The 26,644-nt window shown below is 39.3% G+C and overlaps 1 protein-coding gene across 1 annotated transcript; it reads left to right on the top strand.

Moving 5' to 3' along the window:
• The first annotated feature begins 567 nt into the window (after window positions 1–567).
• Window positions 568–22,948, top strand: NAPB (NSF attachment protein beta). Its single transcript, XM_070956224.1, has 11 exons — window positions 568–674; window positions 7,992–8,071; window positions 9,871–9,987; window positions 12,644–12,690; window positions 12,827–12,904; window positions 13,848–13,903; window positions 14,317–14,401; window positions 16,747–16,851; window positions 17,961–18,029; window positions 21,603–21,653; window positions 22,792–22,948. The coding sequence occupies exons 1-11, from the start codon at window positions 568–570 to the stop codon at window positions 22,894–22,896; spliced, it is 900 nt and encodes a 299-aa protein (XP_070812325.1). The 3' UTR covers window positions 22,897–22,948.
• Window positions 22,949–26,644: the final 3,696 nt, after the last annotated feature.

The following is a 26,644-nucleotide window of genomic DNA, read 5'->3' as shown; positions in this document are numbered from 1 at the left end:
AAAATGATCAGAAGTCACTTCAGCGACGGTGTAACTTTGAACGGTCACTAAACGAAATGTTGTTAACCTGTATTTTTTTCCTGTCGCTTAAGAAAGGCAAGGAGGTTCGGGGTATTCTGTATTTCGGGAGGCACATTTTTCTATATGGCATGGGGAAAAGCTACAGAAAAGGCAGAGGTCTCTGTGTCTTCCCCCCCCCACCCCCCCCCCCCACACACATACCCGGCCAAACGAGGAGTTATAGTTCTGAGGGGGGGGGGCTCCAGCCGTGTTGCCTGTGGGGAGAGAACTTCATGACGTCATAAAGGTAAATCCATTATCAGGTTGCTCAGATTATTCCTTGAGGGGGGGCGGGTGTTATAGTGGAAGGGGGGGGCGGCAAACGGGGGGCGCCGCCAGAGGCGGGAGGCGAGGAAGGAGGCGGAGCGGGAGGAAAAGGCGGATCTCCGCTCTCATCTCCTTGCCTCCCTCTCCCCCCCACCCTCCAACGCCGCCCTCGCCAGAAATCAGAGCATCGCAGGCGACTGCCGTCTTTCCTCCTCCTCCTCCTCCCTGCGCGCCGCCGAGATGGACGCCTCAACTGCGGGCAACAAGGAGCGGGAGGCCATGCATCTCATGGCCGAGGCCGAGAAGCGGATCAAATCCTCCCAGTCTTTCCTCCGGGGGTTCTTCGGGTGAGCCAGCCAGCGGGAAAAGAGAGGCAGGCAGGGAGGGAGAGAGGGAGGGAGCAAAGCACAGCTATCCTCGGCCCTAGAGGAGACCTTCTTCGGCCGCTACCTCCACACAGCTCTGGGTCTTCTGATCCGGGCGCCCTCCGCGTCAGCATCCTTGTGCTGATCTCCCCACCATCAACACACACACACACGTCACACACAGAGTTGTGTTAAGGCCCCGGTAGCCCGGGCGAAGGGAGAATTGCGGGGTGGTTTATAGGGGAAAAAAAGGGCGTCCCTGCTGGAATAGGGGCTCACCCTTTGGCTCTGAGCGGCACCAAGGAAGGGGTGAACCCGAGTCAATTAGGCCTGAGAGTGGAAAAAAGAAATTTGGAGTTAATTCTACATACCCTCAAGGGTTGTAAATAAAAGGGGTTTTTTCCCCCCTCCCCAGCGGCCCTTAATCTGACGTTGCCACCTGTGAAGGGTGGCTGCAGGAGGTCTGAAGGCGGCGGGTTGCAGGAAGTCTGCGAAGTGACAGGGCACATTTGAGAGGGCTACAGAATGAGAACAAGGACTCTGGTGAAATTATAATTGGGATTTTAATGCAGCCTAGTTTCTTGTGGACTTGTGGTCAAAGGCATGGAGAGTTAGCGGAAGTCAGCGGAGGTAAGCTTAGTAATACAGGTAGTCCTCCACTTACGATGGTTCATTTAGTGACTGTTCAAAGTTGCAATGGTGATGAATGTGATTTATGACCGTTTTTTTTTTTTTTTTCATTGTTAACAACCTATGCAGCAGCCCCATGGTCGTGGGACCGGAATTCAGATGCTTGGCAATCGGTTGGTTCGTATTTATGACCTGGGGTCATGTGATCCCCTCTTGCCACCTTTTGACAAGCAAAGTCAATGGGAAAGCCTGATTCACTTAACAACTGGTTACGAACTTAACAACTGCAGTGATTTGCATAACAACTGTGGCAAGAAAAGTCATAAAATGGGGCAAAGCCCACTTAACAAATGTCTCACTTAACCATTTTTGCTGTTGTTTTGCTGTTTACTCTTAGCATTGCTATACTACTACTGTTCTTCAGTTCCCTTAGTGTTTTGCATGCCACCAAGGGAAGATGAACGTCAAAACGAAAATTACAAAACTATTAAATACAGGTAGTCCTCAACTTACGACCACAATTGAGCCCAAAATTTCTGTTGTTAAGTGAGACATTTGTTAAGTGAGTTTTGCCCCATTTTATGACCTCTCTTGCCACAATTATTAAGTGAATCACTGCAGTTAGTAACTGGTTGTTAAGTGAAACTGGCTTGCCTATTGACCTTACTTGTCAGAAGGGGATCCTATGACCTTGGGACACCCCAGCGGTCATAAATATGAACCAGTTGCCAGGCATCTGAATATTGATCACTTGATCATGGGGATGCTGCAAAGGTCGTAAGTTTGAAAAATGGTCATAAGTCACTTTTTGCAGTGCTTTTGTAACTTTGAATGGTCACTAAATGAACTGTTGTAAGTTGAAGACTACATGTAAGAGGCCAAGGGTAAAACAGCCTCTAAATAGGGAAAAAGAAGAAAAGGAGAAATCATGTATGTTTTCTCTTTTTTTACCCACCTGCCCCAGCTTGTCTATTGGAACAGTTCTCATAAATAGCAACTGAGATAACCTACTGTATTCAGACTGTACAGTCCATGTCTTGATTGCTATTCCAAATTGTAGCCCAAATTATGTGCATTAATAATTAGGGCTCTTCCTTTTTCTGGTACTGAAGGGAAAGCTTTTAGTCAAATCCCACTTAAGGTCTAAATTGGCATAATAATTTTGCTTATATATCATTTTAGTTGTTGCAATGAGAATTTGGATGAGAATTTTTAATTCAAACTGAACGCTTTCCACATCTGCTTTCTATTCTATACATAGAAAATTTCAGGATTTATTTTCAGATTATTAGTTGATTGATTATCTGGTGCCTGATAACTTTTAATTCTGTCTTTTTTAAAGGGATTTGTGCTAGATAAATAGTTAGTGCTAGATAAATAGCACATAAATTATAGTACTGAGCCCAATTATGTACCTGTATCTCAGTGTTTTCTTTCTATCTTAAAAAATATACAGATGGGGAGACTGCTGGATTGGGACAGCATCTCTGTTCCTCATACATAATGTTCCCATTTTCAGTGCAACTGTTTCTGCTTGTTATACTGAAAAAAAAAATAGGGAAAAATTATGGCACCAGTTGATTCATATATATGCAGAGAAAACAAATGTTGGTATTTTGTGATTCCGGGGGTGGTGCGAGTAAGCACTGTTGCTGCAATTGACAGGAATTGCTGTAACTCTGAAGAAAATACTCATCAGAGATTGGTCTCTGTTATTCTCTTTCTATCTTTCACCCTGGAAATGAATTGACAATGATAACCAGGTGCTGCTATCTGTAAACTTTGATGTAGTCCATCCTTCTTGCATTTCCAAATTGCAAGTTCTTTAACAACTTGTCTTGAGATTTGGTTTTATATCGCTCCCAACACATGAATATTTTTTTACTACAGTTAGTAGACTGCTGTGCTATAGTATTTTGGAGAGGCACTTAGGGAGAGAGGGACGGCATGTAAAGCTCTTCAGGAATTTAACCTCCTTTCTCCAAGTCTGGAACTTGCCATTCTTCCCTTTACTTAAAACTGCTGAGCCCAGATCTTTCAATATCTTATATCTGTTTTGTGTAAAGGCTAGGAGCTGCTCACATCAGGAAGTAGGAAGCAGCCCATCCCCATTTGTTCCCCAACCTTTTCAGCTCAGTTTAAATGGGTTTATGGGTTGATTCTAGCAATTTTCTTTGTGATTTTTGTCATTGCTGGTGTCAAGATAAGTTGGTAGGAGTTGCTCCAATACGTAGAAAGGCAATTTGCGTTGGAGCTGTTAGCACATACTAATACTTACATGCTTTATGCACTGCCTCATATATTTTACACATAGGATAACTTTATAATAGTGTTAGATTTATCCATACTTTATTCATTTAGGTAGGAATAAAACTATAGCTATTTACCTAAATATTTCTATTTTGGCCTGGTTTGCTGATAATATGTCTTGACTCCTCCTCCTCCTCCTCCTCCTCCTCCTCCTCCTCCTCCTCCTCCTCTGTAATATCAATTGAGGCAGTCTTTGCTATCTTATAACTGCTTTCTATGTCTTCTTCTTTTTATTACAATGTATTATTTCCATATATTCTATGCTCTTATTATTCTGTGCTGTAAATGGCTGTAGTAAAGTTTAAATTCAAGGTATCATATGCCCACCTGCCTTAAGTCTACTTCTGGCCAGTCTTAGGCATGAAATGAACTGACATGGAAGTACTTTTTACCTTTGACAAGCAGCAGAAAATAGCTTATTTTGGCCTTGGTTAGGATTAAATGTGGCACTAGTTTTAAATCAGGAAAATGAGAATTACTGTGCTGTCTTTGATTTGCAATGCTTTTGCTTAGCATATCTGGGGACCTCCGGGTTGAATATCAGCAAGTCATACTCTGCAGGCTGAGTGTGAATGACAGGCAGAAGGAATTTTGGATTCTTAAAATAAGCCATAGGCAAATTGTTATGGCCTTTTGATTAGGAAATGTAACCAAAAATACAATGTTCTCTTTTAAAAAAAAAAACAAAACGCTCTGGTAGGGACTCTGGTAGTTTTAAGGTATATTTTACTAATAATATTATTAGTTCATAGTTTAAAAGAACATGCAGTTTTTAGGAATCTTCTTATGATTCTGCGAAAACAGTAAAGGATCAATCAATCATTACAAATTTCTAACAGAAGTTACTTCTACATGTAAACTAGCAAGTGGAGCTAGGTTTTCTCTTACAATAACCATAACACAGATTTAGTTCTGTCAAACTTCTCTTTTCAAATGTTTACTTTTAATTAGGTATGCATTTATTTAAATGCAGAAATTCTAGTTTGTTTTCCCACTGATAACATCCAACTGTGAAAAACCCACAAACTAAAAACTTAAGTGTGAAATTAAAAAGGGTTGACAATGAAATAAGGTTCACTTGCACTTTAAAAAGCAATAAAACTACTTGTAAAAAAATGATCAGGAAGAGTAATCAGTTTTATGTTTATTATTTTAACAAAATGAGAACAATACAAGACGTACGTGTATTGGTAGTCCTCAAATTATGACCGTTTCTTCAACGATCTTTCAAAGTTATGGCAATACTGAAAGAAATGAATTTACAACCTGAGCCCAAAGTTATGGCTGTTGCAGTGACCCCCTGGTCACATGATCAAAATTTAGGCTTTTGGCAGGCCATCTGCACTTAAACTGCAGAGTGCTTCAAATCCCGCCATCTGCCTATTTCCCCCCATAGGTCTTTTTGACTCCCCTGCATCCAGTCTTGTGGGGCGGCAAGCAGCCCCAGAACCAGTGGTGGGTTGCCCCCAGTTTGCACCGGTTCTATAGAACCGGTAGTAAAACCAGCGGGAGGCTCTGCCCACCGACCCCGACATCATCAAAATGCTTCTGCGCATGTGCAGAAGCTTCTGCGCTTGCGCAGAAAAGCGTGAGCGTAGTGAGCGCGCACGGCCCCGCTGCGAACCGGTAGTAAAGGTAAGTAGAACCCACCCCTGCCCAGAACCACATACCTTTGCCACGCCCTGGGAAGCCTCCGCTCTTCCTCCTGTTCCTCAAGGTTATTCCTATTTCCCATCATATACAGCCACATGAAGACTTTCATCTCTTTTTATGCTTCCCTGTAACAGCACCACTGAAGATTGGTAAAATTATTGCTGAAAATCAACATCATGGTTTCCTACCGTTCTGAGCCAGAATATAACTTATCTTTAATTAAAAAGTATACAATTCATCATAGGTAGCACCTAACTTTAATCGACTCTGGGTAGCTCACAGCATAAAAACAAAACAAGAAATGGTCAGCCCTTCAAGGAAGTCCAGAACAAGACAAGTCCAGCATCAACTTTGAGTACAGATAGTTCTTGCTTAACGGTCGCTTAGCAACCATTTGAAGTTATGATGAAACCCTCCCCCCCCCCAAAGGTACTTCATGTTTTCTGATGGTGGCACGCACAAACACACCTCATCATCACATGACTGCATTTCAGGTGCCTTGGCAACCAACTCACTCTTACGGCCGGTGGCCGCATTCCGTGGTCACATGACATTGGCTCGCTTTATGACTCTTGCAAAAAACCAGTGTTGTAAAATAAGATTGGTCATGTGGGTGTGGTGACTTATAACAGTCATGAATTATGATGTAAATTACAGGCTCCATTCTGGTTGTAAATCAAGGATTATCTGTATTAACACTAAATTGGTTGTAAGATTATAGTAAGAGAATCATGTCTGAAAGAACCTCTTCCCTTCTTTGCTTTTTACTTTTCAGAAAACGGGGGAGGGTCCCTTCTGAGGTGTTTTCCTTGCCTCCTTCTATGGGCTGAAATACTTTTTGTTTGATGGTTGTCTAGGCTGCAGTTTTTCCCCCTATCTCCCAAGGTCATTCCTGAATACCATCACACAAAAATACAATAAAAAGAGTGCATATAACAATAAAAAGCTGGCCAATCCAGTTAATACCATAAACATATTATACATCCATAAGGGGACTTCAACCACCATAGCCCAACAGCTGGAATAAGAACTGGATCTTAAGGGCCCTGTGGAAAACATCAAGCAAGCAAGCAAGCTGTAGCTTCCCTACCACCGTATCATATCCCATGCGTATACTATAAGGTGGCCCATTAACTCTGTGTAATCATCATATCCCATCCATTCCTTCTCATCTCCTGAAACACAGATTCTCTCACCAAAATTTGTGACTGAGAAAATACTTGTTTATCTGCTATAAACCTTTCCCCCTCATTGTATACTTATGGAATAAAATTAGAACTGTGTGCAGGTACACTTATTAGTACAGATAGTCCTTGATTTACAACCATTTGTTTAGTGGCCATTTGAAGTTACAACAGCGCTGAAAAAGTGACTTATAACCGTTTTCATACTTATGTCCATTGCAGCATCCCTGTGGTCACATAATCAAAATTCAGATGCTTGGCAACTGCCGTGTGTTTATGAGGTCATGTAATCACCTTTTGCAGCCTTCTGACAAGCAAAGTCAGTGGGGAAGCCTGATTCATTTTACAACCATGTTATTAACCACTGCAGTGATTCACTTAACCACTCTGGCAACAAAGGTTGTAAAATGGAGCAAAACTCACTTAACCAATGTCTTGCTGAAATTTTAGGCTGAATTGTGGTTATAAGTTGAGGACTACCTGTATAATGCAGTAGATGTTTATTTTTTTTAATTTCCAGATTGGCAAGCTAATAGGAATATTGCCCCCGAACCCCAAAGTTAGGATAAACTTCATTCTTTGTGTTTGTTAAATAATTCCAGTGATTTTTTTAAATTGTATAATCACGTTCCGAACAATCTCATCTATAAATAGATCAGCTTCTCACTTAGTATAAATGACCAATTTAGCTTTATGGACTTTCTTAGTATCTTTACGTTCCCTTGGAAAGAGGCTACTATAACATTAAAGCTCTCTTTAATAGCAACTATGTAATGATGACTCTCATTTTTCTCTTTCTGGGAACACTGCATCTTGCCCAGTACTTATGTATTTATTTACATCCCATTTTATACTTATAGCAGCAACTGTATGAAGTAGGTTGGACAGAGAAAATGGCTGGCCCAATATTATCCAGAAGCTCTGTTGAGTGGGGATTTCAACCTAACTCTCCCCCTTTCTAGTTCGACTTCTTAGACCTAATACCCTGTTTCCCCCAAAATAAGACATCCCCTGATAATAAACCCAATTGAGCTTTTGAGCGCATGGCAATAAGACCAAGCGCTTATTTCAGGGTTCAAAAAAATATAAGACAGGGTCTTATTTTCAGGGAAACACGGTATTGATCTGGCTCTATTTTGTTAGTACTGAAGTGGTAACAATCCCAGATTCTCTTCTAGAGTGGCTCCTCAATCCAGTTTTCTGCATGCTGCTGTGATTGGATCCGTTGAAGTAACATGTATGTGTATGTGAAACAAAAAAAGCATGATTGTGTCAGGAGGGAGTATTAGTAAAGAGTCAAAGGTCTCTGGTTTCTCGGGTATTCACTATGCACAATTCAGCTTCCGATGCATTAACAAAACCAATGATTGTTTGCTTGCAATAGGCACTATTTATGGGGAACTGGTTTCTCTATTGTTTATTCTGTCAACTTTTCTTTGTATTCTTTGAATATGTTTCATATTTGGCTGTTTCATAATGCAACAGTATCTACTACTTCTGTGTCTCCTTTTGTTTCTCCTAGAGGAAATTCAAAGCTTGAAGAAGCATGTGAAATGTACACAAGAGCTGCAAATATGTTCAAGATAGCCAAAAACTGGAGTGGTATATATAGACATTTTTATCTTCTTTATAAATATAAAGGACACTACAACAGGGGTGGAGGGTACTGCAATCCTTCAGATATTGTTTGACTTCAGTTCTCAATACCCTTCAAGAATGGCCATGCTGATTAGAGCTACTGAGGATTGGGTTATAAGTCCCTCAGTCTTCCTGTAGAAAATTCAGATACAGTTGCAATAGCCGAAGGGATTAATCCAAAATCATTGTCCTGAAATAACATGCCTTAATTGCATATAGAAGTGATCACAAGCTGGGGATTTAGCTGCTTTATCTGATATTTCAAGTTGTGACTCACTAGCGTTGAACTTTAAAACCCATCCATCTCTGCATACAGTAAATTGCCTTTCTCTGTTCTTCATTGATAACCCAGTCCCTTTCCCTCCAAAATGAAATAGTGATTCATGCCTCCTCAGAAATTATTATGCATACTGTATTTTCAACTCCGTGGTATACAAATTGAGGAGTGATATTTTCGCCATTAATTTGTTTTAAGTAAATGTATAGGAAAATTGGTTGCACAACTGTTAATTTCATTGAACAGTTCTCTTTTGGGTTGTCTTTATGAACTACTAATATATTTCTGAAGGTTTGCTATAGGATAATTAACGTGGCCCCTAACAATAGAAGTCACTGTTTTATCTAAATTAGTGATTCTCAACTAGCACACCACAGCACAAAGATAGGCCATGGATTTGTTTGTAGTGTGCCACAAGAAAAAAAGATCTTACTTTTTTCTATTTTGGGGGCTTATATGTATTCTGCACTATCCGCATATTCAATACAATGCTGGATTTTAAAAAGTTTAGCTTGTGAACCATGTCTTACATCAGTGGCTCCCAAACCTTTGGGCAGCAGAGAGCGGTTCCTTGGAGAAAGTATTTTCCATGGACCGGATGTGGTTTTGTGTGCGGATGGGGCTTCGCTTGTTTGCACAGTCCAGTTGTTGGCATGCCGTGGGTTGGGGATCCCTGCCTTACATGTTTAAAAATATGTATTAATAATTTTGAAATCATAATTATAAATCATAAATCATAAGATACAACACTAAGTGTTGTATCTTATGATTTATGATTAGTGTATTTTTATGATGACTATGATCATGATTTATCACATAGCTTTTATGTACACTGAGAGCTTATGCATCGAAGACAAATTCCCTGTGTGTCCAATAAAGAATTCTATGCTATTCTATTCTATTCTATTCTATTCTATTCTATTCTATTCTATTCTATTCTATTCTATTCTATTCTATTCTATTCTATTCTATTCTATTCTATTCTATTCCCTATTCCTATTCCTATTCCTATTCCTATTCCATTCTGTTTCTAATGTGCTACAGAAACTACTGCTCTATTCAATATTAAGCCATTAATTCATAAAAGTTTAGAACCACTGATCTAAATAATGGAATCTCCATGTAGCCAAACCACAACTTACTTTTCATCCACTTAAAATTCTGGCTGAAAAGAAAAGACTGAACAAACCCAATGCCTCTGATTTCCCTTCCATTTAGTTAGAGAAACTGATCATCTCAAGAGAGAGGATTTAAAGCACTCTGGCTGAATTGAACAGCCGTGTGGCTAAAGCAGGTAGGGAAACGTGGAAATAATGCAAGGCTCCTTATCTTTGTCAAAAGAAGCAACACTCCAATGAAGGAATCCCCTGGTAGATTTTCAGTTACAGTTCCTTAAATTCTTTTTTGAGAGAGAATTGGGAGAAGTGCTTGTTTCTGGTTCAGATGTCTACTTTTGATGTTAAAATGCTCCCTGTTTCTCTTTCAGCTGCAGGGAATGCCTTTTGTCAGGCAGCAAAACTCCACATGCAGTTGCAGAGTAAACACGATTCAGCCACCTGTTTCGTTGACGCAGGGAACGCTTACAAAAAGGCAGATCCTCAAGGTAAGGTGTACTGGGGGCAGAGTGGCCTCCTTGTGATGTTTCTTCTTGATAAGATAGATAGGAACATCTCTGATTATAAGGATGTGCTAAAAGAAATAAAGTTCCAGACAAAAACAACAAACTCTCTATTGTTCAGATCAACATAAATAATCCTGAAAGCATCTAAAGAGCTTTGAGATCAATGGAGTGCTGTATCAATACTGATTCACATTATATTCACATTATATGAAGTTGTTCATTTGCCATGATGGATAATGGTGTGAGTGTAGATATATGTATAATGTAGTATATGTCTTCCCAATTTTCTTTCCTCTTGAATATGATTAAGAAAAATGCTTTTGTGGTTCCCCCCCCCACCCCAACTAAATCTGTTTGGCTAATGTACACCTAAATATGTTGCTGATCATTAACTTTGTCCTGCCAGTTCATGAGGAATTAAAAGTGTAAATTATAGGATTAAAAAGATTATGATAGAAAATTAGGAGGAAGTAGGAGATTAATGAGATATAATATTGTGTGTGTGTGTATGTGTGTGTGTGTGTGTGTGTGTGTGTGTGTGTGTGTGTGTACACACACATACATTAATTTGGACATAACATTATTATGCATACTTCAACGGAATACCGGTAGTCCTTGACATACGATTGGTCGCTTAGTGACTGTTTGAAGTTCTAATAGATCCAGCAGGGGAAGTACTTATGAATTCATGATGATCATTCCCCCCTCCCATAGTCATGTGACCACACTTTGGTCACTTGGTAACCAGGCACATTTAGAGCCATTTGCAGTGTCCTGCAGTCACATGACTGCGTTTTATGAGGTCTTTGCTGAAAATCAGCATTTCAGCAGTGGAACCATTGATCTGCTGTGTTCATTTGAACGTGGTGTTCATTTAATGATCACTACAAAAAGGGTCATAAAATCAGTTTTACCATCGTCACGAGTTACAACTATTATGGGCAGACTCCATTAAGGTCATAACTCACTTGTGGTATACTGGGCTTTTGGGCTTTCATTGCATTGGAATTTCAAGAGCTGTAGTGGTAAAACAGAAGGCAACAGGTTGGACAATACTACTTAATGTACATGTCTCTTACTTACATTAAAGTTCTAATCTAAACTGGATTTACACATGATGGTTATGTTTCACTGTACAGTATCTGTTTTCTCCTTGTTCTGAATATGGAATGGGGCAAGCTCACAGTTATAGAATAACAAAAACAATAAAACTTGATGCCATTCAAAAAGATCTGGAAAAGAACTCGGAACACAATAGAAACAGACAAAATCACAATTAATGAATTATCACATGCTAAACCTTCTGCGTGTGATTCAAGAAGAGCCATACACACATATTTTCAATTTAAAGAGAAGACTTTCTTTTTTTAAAACACAGAAATTCTGATGGAAAGACCCAAAGACTGGAAGACAGGTGTCAAATTCCTGCAGGTGTCTCCAGTCATGGGAATGGAGATCTCAGGTCCCTTTGAGTTTACCAAGCAGTCCTTTCCAATGACCTACAGGTAGTCCTCGACTTAACGACCATAACGGAGACTGAATTATGGTCATAAGTGATTGCGGTCATTAAGCGGGTAACTCAGGTGCAAAAGACCAGGACCACACGTGAAACTTCAATTAAGCTGATTTATTACTAAAAGCCTATGCACATGCATCTTCTCAACTAACTGTCAGCACCTCAACTACCTGTCAGATAAGGGACAATGGCATTCAAAGGGACTTTGTGCCTATATAGGGATTCTAGGTTGATCCCTCTTTTCACTCTGCCCTGGATTTTGCCATTTCTTCTTCCTTCTTTTGAGAAGTAAACACTGGAAGCTGGCAAAAAATGTTGAAAATTGCAGCCTTTGACCGCATGACGCTGCAAGTGGCTGTATACAGGTGAGCCAGTTTCCAAGTACCCAAAATGTGTTCATGCGACGTGTGGGGGAGTGGTAGTGGTGCAGCCACCCGAACTTTGAAATTGGCTTGTAAGTACCTTTTGGGAGGTCCATCATAATTTTGAACAGTTGCTAAGCAATGGGTCATTAAGGACTACCTTGCTTTCTAGAGAAACTCTAGAAACTAGAAACCTATCACACCACAGCATCAATTCCTTAAAGGCATTACTGTATAGGAGCAAGAACAGAGCATGTAGGTCTGGATCTGACTACTGACTTCTCTATGATTTGCAGCAAAGGTTTCTCACTCCACGTTTTGTGTCCTTCTGTTGCCCAAAACTAAGTCACTGAAATAAAGAGAGTTAGGAATAATTAGGATTGTTTTTTTGTGTAGAAAGACTATGACATTTATTCCTCTTCAGCACTCAAAACAGAGCTTTGAATATACAATTCTTTGGTGTATGTTTTTGCATCAGTTTTCACCTGGTGGACTTTGAGACTTCATCATATATGAATGGAATGGAATGGAATGGAATGAATGAATGAATGAATATCCTACAAAACTGCAGTCTGCAATGCTGGCAGGAAAAGATGAAGAAGGTTTGTCTTCAGCGGATGTTGTATAGAAAAATAGCTGAGAATCTAGTTGTTGAATGTGCTGATACAAACCGTCCACTTTCTTGCACTGACAAAATGATTACGTTTGGATGCCTGAGTTGATTGTATTCATTGTTTTCCTCCAAATGCATCCAATGCAGAGGCTATCAACTGCTTAAATGCTGCCATCGATATTTACACAGACATGGTAAGACACCCGAAGTGCTAGGTTGGGATTCCAATTTACAACCTTTCCTATTGGTGTTGTCATGAACTCAAATTGTATTCAGTTTGTATTCATTGCTTGCCCCCTTTCACATCAGGCCAAATTTTTCTCTTCTCAGGGCCGATTTACTATTGCTGCCAAGCATCACATTACTATTGCAGAGATTTATGAATCTGAGCTGGTAGACATTGAAAAGGTAAGCCAATGTGTTTATCTGAAAGGGTTTGGGTTTAATTCCTAATCATACTTTGAGGAGGTGCCATTAAATTTGGAAGAATTGAGGAAGCCCATCACTTCATGTTTCATGGCTACTGCCCAAGTGTGTTTTCTTCCACTAAATGAAAGACTCTGGTGATCGCAGAATGTCATTTAACGATCATTTACTTTTAATTCATGGATTTAACTCATCAGTTCTCTCACTGTATGGATGTATGGTAAATGAAATTATCGAAATAGTAAATGAAACAGGAAAGGAATAATTTCATATGTATATACCATATTTTTCGCTCCATAAGATGCTCCTGACCATAAGACGCACCTAGGTTTAGAGGAGGAAAACAAGAAAAAAACAAATCTGCCTTTGACTCCTAGCGTCCATCTGGTATTCATCTGGCTAGCATCCTTGCAGCAAACAGCCTGCCTCCTCCGTGTCTGCTGCCTCCACCCGGGGGACACTGGAGCCTTTGCCTCCAAGCAGCTGATTGGTGGTTGGATCAGCCTCCTGGAATACTGCCAATCAGCTGTTCCAAGTGGCGGGGATTGCTGCCGTCATTTGCCGCTGCTGTCTGTCGCCCATATTTGCTCCATAAGTTGCACAGACATTTCCACCCACTTTTGGGAGGAAAAAAAGTGTGTCTTGTGGAGCGGAAAATATGGTATGTGAAAAGTTTCCCATCTGTTTTGAAAAACAACATTTTGATCTTGAATTTACCATCTGTAAACTTGGATGCTGTTAGCATCTTAACATCATAAAAGTGGTGTGGACAGATTTTATCTCACTCCAGCGATGGCTGGGCGATACCGTGAAAATGTTGTAAATCCCTACAGTAATACAGTAATGAAATGGCCTGAATCTGTCTAATCTATTACCACAATGTCAAAGTATAATGTTGAAAATGGATATGTTGAATTCTTTTTAGGCCATCGCCCACTATGAACAATCTGCAGACTATTATAAAGGGGAAGAATCTAACAGGTAAGTTTCCATAAAAGACAATCTTAGTGCTGATTGTCTAAATCTATATTCATTCTAGTTTGTTTTGGGGTTGTTGTTTTTTCCTGTGTGACTGACATGAAATTTTATGATTCCCTTACTTACGCTTTAAAAAAACTTTCAGATCCTAAAACAACTTTTGGTTTAGCATTCTATTTGCTTGACAATTGTGATATTAAAATACAGAGTCCAGAAATGTTATTCTCATGATAATTGAAAATTGGCTAGCGAGAACAGAAATATCAGAAGATGGCTCTGTATGAATATCAACAAAATGAATCTTTACTCAAATAAGGTCAGATCCTTTTAGCCAGAGTGCCACCTGACAGGGGTACGTTTTGATTTTCTTACCTGTATTTCTGTCCTCTTCAGTTCATTATGCCTTTTGCTTGTAGCTCTGCCAACAAGTGTCTGCTGAAGGTAGCTATATATGCTGCCCAGTTGGAGCAATATCAGAAAGCAACTGAAATTTTTGAACAGGTAAGTACACTACCATTTGGTTTGTTAAAGGAGAACTGTAAATCAGAGCCACAGAATACAAATTAATCAAAGCAGTAACCTTTTTTAAAAAAAGAAAGTTTTATTAAAGTTTATTGTTACAGCATAAAATACAATGAAAATAAAGATTAAAAAGGGGGGGAGTGCAGGATAAAAATTTTTAAAAAGAGAGAGAGAAAAAGATGTTGATGAGGGTAAAAGTTTGTTCTCCGAGCTTGTGCGTTGATTTCTGAACGTTTTGTTAGCAGGCTACATAACATCTTCAGCAGAGCTTAGGGGATGTCAGTGTCAATGTTCTGTTTATAAGGGCTTCAGGTGTGTGTGTGTCAAGTGAAGGTCTTGTGACAGGTGAGACAGACCCTCACTTGACACACCTGAACCCCTCTAAACAGGACACTGATGCTGTCATCCCATAAACACCACTGAAGATGTTACCTAGCCTGGTAACAAAACGTTCGGAAACCAACCCACAAGCTCGGAGAACGAACCGTCATCCTCATCCTACACTTGAGCTACAGGCATTCACCACTATTGCAAAAGATGTTGACTTCTGACTCTTTCCAAACAGTATAATACTAATACATTCATGATCTCAACTTTTTAAAATAGCTATAATTATTACAAGCCAGTTCTATAACTATATAATTATTGAATCTTCAAACTAAATTCTATATTTCACTTTTTCCTATTTCAAGCATAAAAACCAGAAGCGATATCCCAAAAAGAAACAAGACCAAATAAAATATCTTTGTTTAAAGCAGTTTACATAGCCTTCTTAACCAAATCAAGGTTTTTTTCCCTGTTGTGGGAAATGAGATATATTTCTACTTACATCTATTAATCTTTCTAAACTATCAACCTTTATATTAACAAAAATCTATATAATCTTTCAAATTCTTTAAGCTTAAAGGGAAAACTCTTTAACATTCATTTTAAGACACTAAACATTTCTTAAGAAATTTCATCTTCATAACTAAAATCAATTACAGGTAGTCCTTGTATGGAGCCTGCCCATTCCATTTATAACCCGAGGATTTGTGGGAGTGGATCTCATACTTTGAATAGGATCACTCCCTCCTTTTGCCCACACATTCACTAATCGAATGCAAGGCTCGTTAAGTGCACATGAAGTATTTCAGGGTGGGGAAGGCCATGGGGGGGAACCTAGTGAGGGAACAGTCCATCTGCCTAAGACCACCCAAGGCCTCCCTGACCCACTGAAATTCTTCATGCTCCTCACAATTGCTTTACCCCCCCTACCCCAACCTGCCACGCTGCATCACTTACCTTGTGAAGATCTAGCAAGCAATCTTCTGTGAATCTTCTCAGCTGCATGGCCCCTCCAATACTCCATTTGGGCCTCCACAGGCCTCGCCTGGCCCATTGCTGGCTGAAATGGAGCTTCCGAGGGGTGAATCCTCCCCTCAGTTTGGGCCTCCGTGAGCCTCCCCTGGCCCTTTGCAGGCCGAAATGGAGCTTCCAGCGGGCAGATTCATCCCTTCAACCTCCACTCAGGCTTCCCTGGGCCTCCCCCAGCCCATGAAAAGCCAAAATGGAGCTTCCAGGGGGCGGATCATTTTTTTCAACTGGTCAGTTGGCTACGTTCACTGGGAACCCAAAGCACTAACCTTCTGCAGTTTGCAAAGTGAAGCAACTAGACTGATTTTCTTCGAATTTAAACCATCAGAGAAGTTTCAGTTTACAACATACATCATTTCAAGGTATATGTGGAAAGAAGACCTGTATTACATGTATATGCATAATAATTCAGGAAAAAAGATTTCTAGCATTAAGAGTTGAAGCACAATTATTACTTTGGGTAATTGGAGCCAAAGAAGAAAACGATTCTTGCAGGAAATAAATCATGGGAGTTATTATTATGCAGTATTTCCAATGTTTAAAACCTTCTGGAGTTATTTTAAAATCTGAAAATCCAGTTATCCTTACAAACTGCTTTAATATCTAGTATGAATGTAAGTGATGAAGCGATAAGAATTTCCTGGCTAGGATGAAACACTTGAAGATATCTATTTGCTTGTTGAGCTTTTGCCAAGCAATAACGAGCATGAGGTTCAATATGTGTAAATCCCTGTTGTGGGAAAATGTGTTATAAAATTAAATAAGTATTTACAATGTCAGGTCTTACAATTAAGGAACAATGTGACATTTGGGAACTGTGGAAAACGGGTCCTTTTGTAGTAGGAAAATACGTAGTGGAAAATATCAAATATGAGAACAGGTATTCTCAAGGAACTAAAATATTGTTTTCAACCATGTTCTGCTTTTTCATACTTTATCAACTATAAATGTAATTTTTATCTCCTTAGATTGGTACAAGTACAATGGATAATCCATTGCTTAAGCACAGCGCAAAGGACTATTTCTTTAAAGCAGCTTTATGTCACTTTATTGTCGACGAGTTGAATGCGAAGGTTAGTGCAGGGTTTTTTTATGTACTACAATTATAGAGATCAGAATGCCATAGTATCCCAAAAATAAACAAAATATTTTATTAGTTACATACTATCAATAATGCCTGCTCTTATTGCATGAAACATCACAGAAGTTCTGCTTTCTAAACTGAATAGCTTTCTGTGCATTCCAGTGTAAACATAGGAGTGCCACAAGTACTTGCCATATGATTTAGCTGACAATTTTATGTGCCTGTTAGAATCAAGAGTTGTCATTTGCAAATATGGACCCATAGTTTCAAATTCAATACAAAACAAATTAATTCAAAAACAATGTTCCACATTTTCATTATTTCAGACAATAGATGTTGGAATTGACAGCAAGGCCATATTTGCTGAAAACAATTGAATATGCTGGAAGCCTCATGTTTAACATAAACTGTAGATACGGACTTCACAGTATTTTTTCTGAGCAGAAAAAAGCAGTTTGAGTGACTTTTAGTGGACTAATTGTGGGATTGGACAGGTTTAAGCAATCTCTCTGTAGGGATTAAGGAAGATGGCCTTGACAGAGATATATGCAAAGTTTTTTTTTACCAAAGTGATGCGGGGTGAAACATATTTTAAGTCCACAATAGATATACTGTATAGTATTAAGAGGCAGCTCAGATGGATGCCTTCCTAATTCACTGAAATATAAGAAGAAAGAGGAGATTCAGCACAATCAGATCTGCACAATTCTGTTGTTATAGCCACTCTCAATAAAAATAAATTTAGCCTTCTTGTGGATTTGATCCGGTCCACCTAGGGTAGCTGACACTATCTTCCCTGTTATTCCTCAGATGAAGAACATGTCATGCAGTTTCATTTCTGAAAAACATATTGGGAGGCTTTCTCCTGTTAAATGTGGTTTAGTGTAATCCTAAAATATCCCAATTTGTCACTTTACAGAAAGGCACATATGTAGCCACTCAGATTCATCAGAACATCTGACTTCGTTTGAGCATAACCTGTGTATGTCATGCTGTTGAATGTCTATTCGACATGGCAGAGTTGGCTAGTTTTCTGAGAAAACCTCTATTATGAGATCACCTGTTTGATGCGAAGTAAATGCAGTTACTATTTTTCAGCTGGCTCTTGAGAAATATGAAGAAATGTTCCCAGCATTCACAGATTCAAGAGAATGTAAATTATTGAAAGTAAGTGAAACAGCATGCTTTTTTATTGTGTTGAAAACAGAATTGATGTATATTAAACAGTGATGGAGGGTTATGGTCACACTGTGAAAAGAGAGGAAGAATGACCATCTCAATTTACATGTTAGAAAGTAACAAGTTATTTCGTGGTCTGATTTAAACATTAGCTATGTGAAATATGTTTCAGGTGTCAGGGTTCCAAGTAACACCCAACGGAATCAAAACTCCCAAGGCAGGCATATTCCTCAAAGTATAGATTTATTAGGCACATCATATTGGCACATCTGGGGAAACCCGACTGTGGCAGCTCTGAAGGTGCCAGGGAGAGGTGGGTTTCAGCAGGTTCTGACCAGTTCTGGAGAACCGGTAGCGGAAATTTTGAGTAGTTCGGAGAACCGGTAGTAAAAATTCTGACTGGCCCCGCCCCCATCTAGTCTCTGCCTCCCAAGTCGCAGCTGATCAAGAGGTAATGGGGATTTTGCAGTAACCTTCCCCTGGATTGGGGAGGGAATGGAGTATCCTTCCCCTGCCATGCCCACCAAGCCATGCCATACCCACCAAGCCACACCCTCAGAACCGGTAGTAAAAAAATTTGAAACTCACCACTGGTGCCAGGGGAAAATGGCTCCAGGACTGACATCAGGATAATTTCAAATCCCTGCAAATCAGGAGGCAGAACATCTCTCGTTATTCCATTGGAACTCTTCAAATGGATGGAACCATTCACTAAAAGATCTTATAAAACATAAAGAAGCTGCTCTTCTTTTGGAACATGATGGAAGGATTCCCAAGATTCTTTAGCTCCTCTAACAAATTTCCCGTCCTAGTAATACACATGGGAATACATTACATAGGCTTGAAGAAACTACAAGGAACTAATTTATGAAAAGTTATGTTGGAGGAACAGTTGGTGTTTGCTTCATTCTTTCCTAGCAAAGAAAGAATACTTCAAATGAACAACCTGGATTCACTGGACTGCGTTTCTGAAATAGGGGACTTCTGACTAGAGATGGGCTGCAGTTTAGAAGTGCTGGGACTGGGAAGAGTGGTTAGGGTGGAGTGATAGAATCACTTAATAATGAGCATATAAAAATAAGACAGGATATAGAACATAGAATAGAAGGGTTTGGAAGGGACCTTGGAGGTCTTCTAGTCTAACCCTCTGCCTGTGGTAGGAGATCCTATACCATTCAGAACTTTATTTGGGCCTGATGGGTTGGATTCACATGATCATAGAAAGAATAACAGAATAACAGGTCACAGTATCAGAGTTGGGAGGAATGTCGGAGGTTCCTCAATCCAACCCCGCCACCCAAGCAGGGGACCCTATACCAGTGGTGAAATCCAAATTTTTTTACTACTGGTTCTGTGGTTGTGGCTTGGTGGGCATGGCAGGAGAAAGGTATGCAAAATCCCCATTCCCTCCCCACTCCTGGGGGAAGAATACTGCAAAATCCCCATTCCCACCCCACTCTGGGGCCAGCCAGAGGTGGTACTTGCCGGTTCTCTGAACTGCTCAAAAATTCCGCTACCGGTTCTCCAGAACCGGTCAGAACCTGCTGGATTTCACCCCTGCCCTATACCTTATACCAATTCAAACAAATGGCAGTCTTAAATGTTTCTTAAAAAAACTTCCAGAAAAGTCAAGTCATGTGCGCCAAGGATTCCTTGTGGTTCTATAAATGCATAGCATAGGGAAACAGGAAGAACTAAAATTTTGAATGCAGGAAGGCAAATATAACTTAGGAAGCATTGCTAAAGACTTGTAAATGAAATGCATGGATTGAAGGATAAAACTATTCAAAAGGAATAGGCCAGACAGAAGAGGGGAAGAAGTGGCATATGTGAAAACAGTGCCCATATATATATTGAGATTCATGTTGAGGGTCCAGTCAAGAGTATTTTTGTGAAAACTCATGGGTGGGAAGCACCAAAGATGTTAGGAAGGGTGGGAGTTATTACTAATAGACAATCCTTGCAGAAGATCTGCTAAATATCTTCCTGGATTAGTTTACAGATACTTAGGAGAAGAAAGGCATCATAATTATTAGAATCCTCAAATATATGGATATTTATGCAAAGCTAACAGCCAATACAAGAAAATGCCAATAATGCCTCATTGATCTTGCTCTCCAATTCATTTTCCAGAAGTTAGAAGAAGTGCAATTTAAGAGTTAAAAGTGAGATAAAGTAGATGATGATGAAGATAGACAGACAGACAGACAGACAGACAGATAGATACTGGTAGGTAGGTAGATAGAGACAGACAGACAGACATAAATAGATGATAGATAGATATAGATAGCTAGATGGATGGATAGGCAGAGAGACAGACCATACCATAGGGCTATGTTATGTGTTCGTTGACATGAATGTAGGTTAAGAGACTATACTAGATAGAGAAGTTGACAGATAGCAGTGAACAACATGTCAAAAATATCTAGGTATCTTTGTAACAAGCTGAACATGAACCAAAGGTGTGAGATCAGTGCTAAAAAAAAAAGCAAGCTTAGGCTGTATCAACAGTAGTGTCAAAATAAAAATAAATTGTCCTGCTCTATTCTGGGGTTGGTCAGATACATCCTGAATATTGTGTTCAATTATGAATGCTATGTTTTAGAAAGGTCTTTATAAATTAGAGGCTGTCTTAAAGCTGTTGAACCTTCCCTTTGAGGGATGAAACAGGCTGGATGACCATCTGTCAAGGATGCTGTAATTATGGATTCTCATAATGAGCCAAGGATTGTATTAAGTGTTCTCCAACTCTTCCATTCTATGATTTGAAGTTCCTCACCTCTTTTGGTCTATTGTAATTTCCAAGCTATACTCTGTTCTTGTTTAATTTCCTTTTCCTTATATGAAAGGAACTTTAATATACTGGGCTACTGTATAATCCCTGCTCTAGTAAGAGAGCACCTGAAGAAGTATTTATAGAAAAACAATAATAATAATGTGTTTCCCTTCTTGCCATTTCCATGCTGGGGCAGCTTCTCCTTCCAAGCGTCATCCTCTTCCTTTTTCATTGATATGGAATCAATGCATACTGTAGTGGAATTGTCCTCAAGTAGAATTCTTGAATACTTTTCTCAAAAGTCTGGGTTGGCGCTGCTCATATCTTACCTGTAAATGCTTATCTGTAAATCTACTGTGGGGACCTCATTGTGATGAAGGTACTTTGTGAGCCTTTCCTTCATGCCTGAATCTTGCTCTCTCTCTGCTCACAATGAAATCTACAGTCAGCTAGAATCTCAGAACAGGGTGGCCTTCCCCATTCCACTGCCTATAACTATAACATTATGAGGTCACAATCTCTGAATATATATGTGGGAATAACTGCAAGCACTTTAAGCAAGATATCAGATTCAATAGTCTGAATAGGACTGGGGGGGGGGGAAGAATTGGATATGAATGGTTTTTTCTAGTTGAAGGCTCCCAATAATTAGATATTTTATAAAATGTCTCTTCAGATAATGCATAGTCTTTTTTTACTTTTAAAGAATATAAATAGAGTTCTTTCATAAAAAATGTAGTAAAAAGATCATTTTTGCTGGTAACCTTGTTATATTGTCTTGCTAGAAATTACTGGAAGCTCATGAAGAACAAAATTGCGAAGCATACACTGAAGCAGTAAGTAGATCTATTATTTTAATTAAACATTTGAACTGAGTTTTAGATAAGAAAAATGTTAACTTTTTGTCTCATGAGCATTTTTGAACCACAACCAGGCAACTGCTGCAATCAAGCAACAGAGGCATCAAATTACAGTCCAACCTGATGCACATTTGGTTGGAATTCAGCAGGTCTTAGTTAAATGGGTATCAGATGCACCCTCAGTAAAATTTAGTTTCCACTGAAAGCAGTTGGCTTTGAAATTATAACTAACTCGTTTCACTGATTTCAAGGGAGCTAATTTGATTTGAATCTAACTCAATTTGACTTGTAGAACTTGGAGTGAGAGGATTATGTGCAATATTTTGATGATGATACCATCATACTTTGCCTTGGTATTTAAATTTTCTGAATAAATTAAATTTAAAATTTCTTAATCAATTAAATAAATGGTATCAGTGCTAAAGTAGGGCCGGGCATGTTGGGAGATCCATTTCCAATTGCTGCCTTATTTCATGGAAAATTCATTGTGTCAAAATACTCCGCTATCTTTTCTCAGTGGGACATGTATACTCTCTAGTTATTAATTTCTGGGCTATTTAGGGTCGAATGGGGAGAAGAACTTGGGATTGTGTGTGAATGATTGCCAGGAATCAAGCATCATTCACTTATAGCCTCAAAGGGAAACAGCCTTATATGGAAGCGTGCAGTTAGTCTGCAGTGGTATTTGTCAGCCTGCTGGTGGCTGAGAGGAGAAATAACTCTGTTCTTCCTCAAATAGCCCATTATTCTTCTTGGGTGCTTTGTATTCTAGATGGTCATAAGAACAGGTGTAACGCAGTCTCACTCCTCCTTCAATAGGAAATTATTCTTCCAAGGGGGAGGTAAAAAGGAAGCTGAAAAACTTGACTCACTTGACAGTTTTTCTCACCCCAGATTCTTAAAGCTGCTCAAATCAGTGGGTTGGTGGTGTTGAAAATGGTTTTGCAATATGCACAGTTATTCTTTTCTGCTTGCTTCTAATTTTGGGTAACTGAACGATGGTGGTATATTTATAGTTTTCCTCTTGGGCAAAGTTCTTAAAATCGCATAAAAAGAAAAGAAAACGTGAATTCTGTGCTGACACTACCTCACCTGATCATTTACCTCTAACTAGATTAAAGAATTTGATTCAATATCCCGCTTGGATCAATGGCTCACAACCATGTTACTCCGCATTAAAAAGTCAATTCAAGGAGAAACTGAAGGGGATCTAAAGTGAACATTCTGTGCAGCGTGTGGTATTGTGACTTGTCTGTTGAAATACCCTGTGTCATGGCCAAGGATCATTATGGAATATATGATCAATGCTTTCTGCTTAATTGACTGGTGTCTTGTTTAATATCCTGTTGTGGCTCATTCATTGTAACTGTGAACATGAATTTATATTGTTTTTCATTTCTGAAGGGAGAGCTTTTGGATTGATCCTATGCATGTTTACTCAGAAAGGCAAGTCCCACTAAATTCATGGACCTTCCTCATAAATGAGCATAGGATTGTGTAAGTTAACTCTGAAATAAGTTCTCATGAAGCCATATTCAAACCAGTCAGTCTGCTGATACTAAATTATATTCTCATGATATGGGACTCCATACCTCTTGTCCTAGAAATAGTGTTATTTCAACATTATTTATTACAGGATCATCACAAAAGGACACCGCTTATTGTATATTTTAAAATATTAACCAATATTACGTTGTTCACATGTGATTTGCACTACCACAGGTATAACACAATGAGTCACAACACTGAATAGCACTGAGATGGTAACCAAAATACAAGTTATCCTTGCAGTGCAATCCCAAGCATGATTCAGTGGAAACAAGATTGTGTGAAGCTTCAGTGATGTTTCATAATTAAGAATAAGACCCAAAGGGTGGCCTCAAGGGATCCATTTCTAGCCCCTTTCTCCCACTTCTGCAAATGCCTTCACTGGTGGTCACCTAACTCCTCTTCCCCTAGACATTTCCTGGTCATCAGAATTATGTGACAGAATGTGTCATTGAGGGAATCCTCAAAATGACATATTATAGGGCTGCCTCATCTGCCCACAGCAGCATCAATTGTAGCCCACTCAGTGCCCTTATCTGGAGGATCTTTCAGAGGCAATGTTTGAACAGTAATCAGCTGGAGCAGAAGACCTCTGTTTTAAGTGTGGTGAGATGACTGCACCAACAGGGAGTCACAAAGTGACTGGGCTCCAATTTGCCCAATTTGTTCCACTGTCTGAAGTAGACTTTCACAATGGGACTGGAGTTAGCCCTGTAAGTCCCATTTTGAGCAAAGATACTTTGGGTTGCACTATAAAGACAACTTGATTTCTAGAGAGTATCCTCAACAATGTTCAAATTATAACCTTGTGTTTATTTTGATGACAAGAATGCATCAGAAAAGATTATTGCGTGTTATAGTTATCATTACTTGAGGCGGGTGAGAATGGCAGAGTTCTTGAAACCAGATCAGAAGATCTGGGACAATATGATCCACCACCTGTAATAAACAAGAGAGTAGATTGAAATTTATGTGAATTAATCAGTTGTAGCCCATTCTCTTTTGGAGCTGCAAAAATTTTGATCAGGGTGCATGTGAATATATGTTCTGGAAACTGAAATTATATAATTCCAGTTGAACTGAAAAGAAAAATGAAAAGATTCCTCCCCTCCCCCAAATGCTCATTCCTCTCCCCTCTAACCTTTAATCTATGAGAGTGTATTTTTTATTTGTGATAAATGACACGGAATTGTTGGATCAGATAGTATTTATACTGTTCACTTTCTGTCAATATGAATCTATATGTGATTGTTTCAGTAGCTGCTGGTAAAAAACCCGCCATTTTTATCTACACAGTGTGCATGGGTAGATATGTATTCAGTAGGTATGTGAAACTACAGAATAATCTGGATCTGAAATAAGTAACAGTGAAGAAGTATAGGAAACAAATTGTTTGTCCAAATTGTTTTTCTCATGTCTGGTCCACACAGAATGAAGTGATGGATGTTTGGTATGATAACGCTGACAACTACAGCAGATGAGAAGGCCATACATGTTGACACTCCTTTATATACAGATTCCCTCAAAGGGAAAATCATCACAGCACAACAGTCTAGAGATATTTTTTCTCTCCGCTGGTCTTGAGTTTTGCTTTTTGCTTCACTCTAAAAATATAAAGACATAGAGGTCATTCTATCTACCTACCTTCTCCTTTTCTGCTTTATCAGACCTTTGACCTAGCTTGTCATGTATTTTATAAAGACATGTGTGTGTGTGTGTGTGTGTGTGTGTGTGTATGAGAGAGAGACAGAAAGAAAGAGAAAGAGAAAGAGAAAGAAAGAGAAAGAGAAAGGAAAGAAAGAAAGAAGAAAGTCATTCTCAGCTCTGCAGGTAACAGTCATCTGAAGAAATCTATACTGTGGTCCTATAGGACAGAATAAGCATATCCCTGTTCTTATCATTGGCTTTCTTATGTTGTTGCTGCCCCTCAGCATTGTTAAAAAAACAGTAACAAGCTGCTCTACCCTCAGCTTTAACAATATTTGTACCCTTAACTTCCATTCACCTTATACTTTTGGCTAGGAGAGTATTTCTTGGATGGCATTGGCAGTGAAGTATAGATGATAGAAGGAACAGAGGAGCCAGTGGATAATAGAAGTGGAAGATAAGACATATATTTATGATATGAGTGCCATACAGGTTTATCTTAGGGCTTAGTCCGCTGCAACCCACTCAAATGAAGTGAGTCTGGATCTAAAGAGGATTCTGGATCTAAAAATGTGCTCTCTAGCATTGTAGTAGGAGAAGGAAGATTGACCTATAGCTTCTTCTTTTTTTAGTTTTATACTTGACATACAAACATATGTATTATTTAAGCTATAACAGAGTTGGAAGGGACTTTGGAGATCTAGTTCAACCCCCTGCTCAAACAGGAGACCCTATACCATTTTAGACAATTGGCTGTCCAATCTCTTCTAAAAAACTTCCAGTGATGGAGCACCCACAACTTCTGGAGGCAAGTCGTTCCACTGATTAATTGTTCTGTCAGAAAATTTCTCCTTAGTTCTAGGTTTGTTCTCTCCTTGATTAGCTTCATCCACTGCTTCTTGTCCTGCCCTCAGGTGCTTTGGAGAATAGGTTGACCCCCACTTCTTTGTGGCATCCTCTTAGATATTAGAACACTATCATTTTCATTAAATTAGACATATCAAATTCCTGCAATCGTTCTTCATACGTTTCAGCCTCCAACCCCCTAATCATCTTTATTGCTCTTCTCTCTAGTCTTTCTAGACCTCAACAACTTTTTTATAGTATGGCGACCAAAACTGGATGCAATATTCCAAGTGTGATCTTGTCAAGGTATTATGAAGTGGTATTAACACTTCACATAATCTTTGATTCTATATCTCTGTTAATGCAGTTTAGGACTATGTTGGATTTTTTTTGGGTAGCTGCAGCATAATGGTTTACCTGTAAATAGAAGGTGGCTATGCCCAGCCAATTTTGCCCGATATGAAAGATCTAAACAGTGTCAGAGCTGCTTAGTGCTTAGAAGGGAGATCACAGTTATAAACTAGCTTGGAAAGAAACCCAGGAAAAAGGAATAGGAAATTATTTCCTATTTCTTTCCAAATGAATCATGGAGGTGTTCAGTGCTCAACTTTATTGGTATCCCTGAAAATTACTGGTAACGCTTTTTGTTACTACTGCTTTTCTGTTCACTATGTTCAAATTCATTCATGTGCTTTTGTTCAAATAGTTCATTAGGCAGTCTTCTCAGGCATGAAGGATCCCAGAGCTGTAGAAGGGGCTGAAGTTTGCTTCTCAAGGTCAGAAGAACAACGCTGGCCTTGGAAAGCAAATGCAGTTTTAGGCTCTTCTTCCTTCTCTCCTTATTACTATCTGTGGTTGGTGGTTTCCAGTGTTAGAAATCCCTTACAATGGAAAGGTCTAAAACGGGTATCAAACTCAAGGCCTGA

The sequence above is a fragment of the Pituophis catenifer genome, unplaced genomic scaffold, assembly GCF_029215685.1.
Source record: "Pituophis catenifer annectens isolate HBS135680 unplaced genomic scaffold, rPitCat1.0.hap2 SCAF_1, whole genome shotgun sequence".
NCBI lineage: Eukaryota > Metazoa > Chordata > Lepidosauria > Squamata > Colubridae > Pituophis > Pituophis catenifer.
This window is presented reverse-complemented; position numbering and strand designations above follow the sequence as displayed.

Bases quoted from the DNA above. Each gene is read 5' to 3' on its own strand.
- NAPB (XM_070956224.1), top strand. From the start codon at position 568: ATGGACGCCTCAACTGCGGGCAACAAGGAGCGGGAGGCCATGCATCTC. The intron at 12,905-13,847 runs GTAAGCCAATGT...AATTCTTTTTAG, and splicing joins AGCTGGTAGACATTGAAAAG to GCCATCGCCCACTATGAACA. The intron at 21,654-22,791 runs GTAAGTAGATCT...ACCTCTAACTAG, and splicing joins GCGAAGCATACACTGAAGCA to ATTAAAGAATTTGATTCAAT.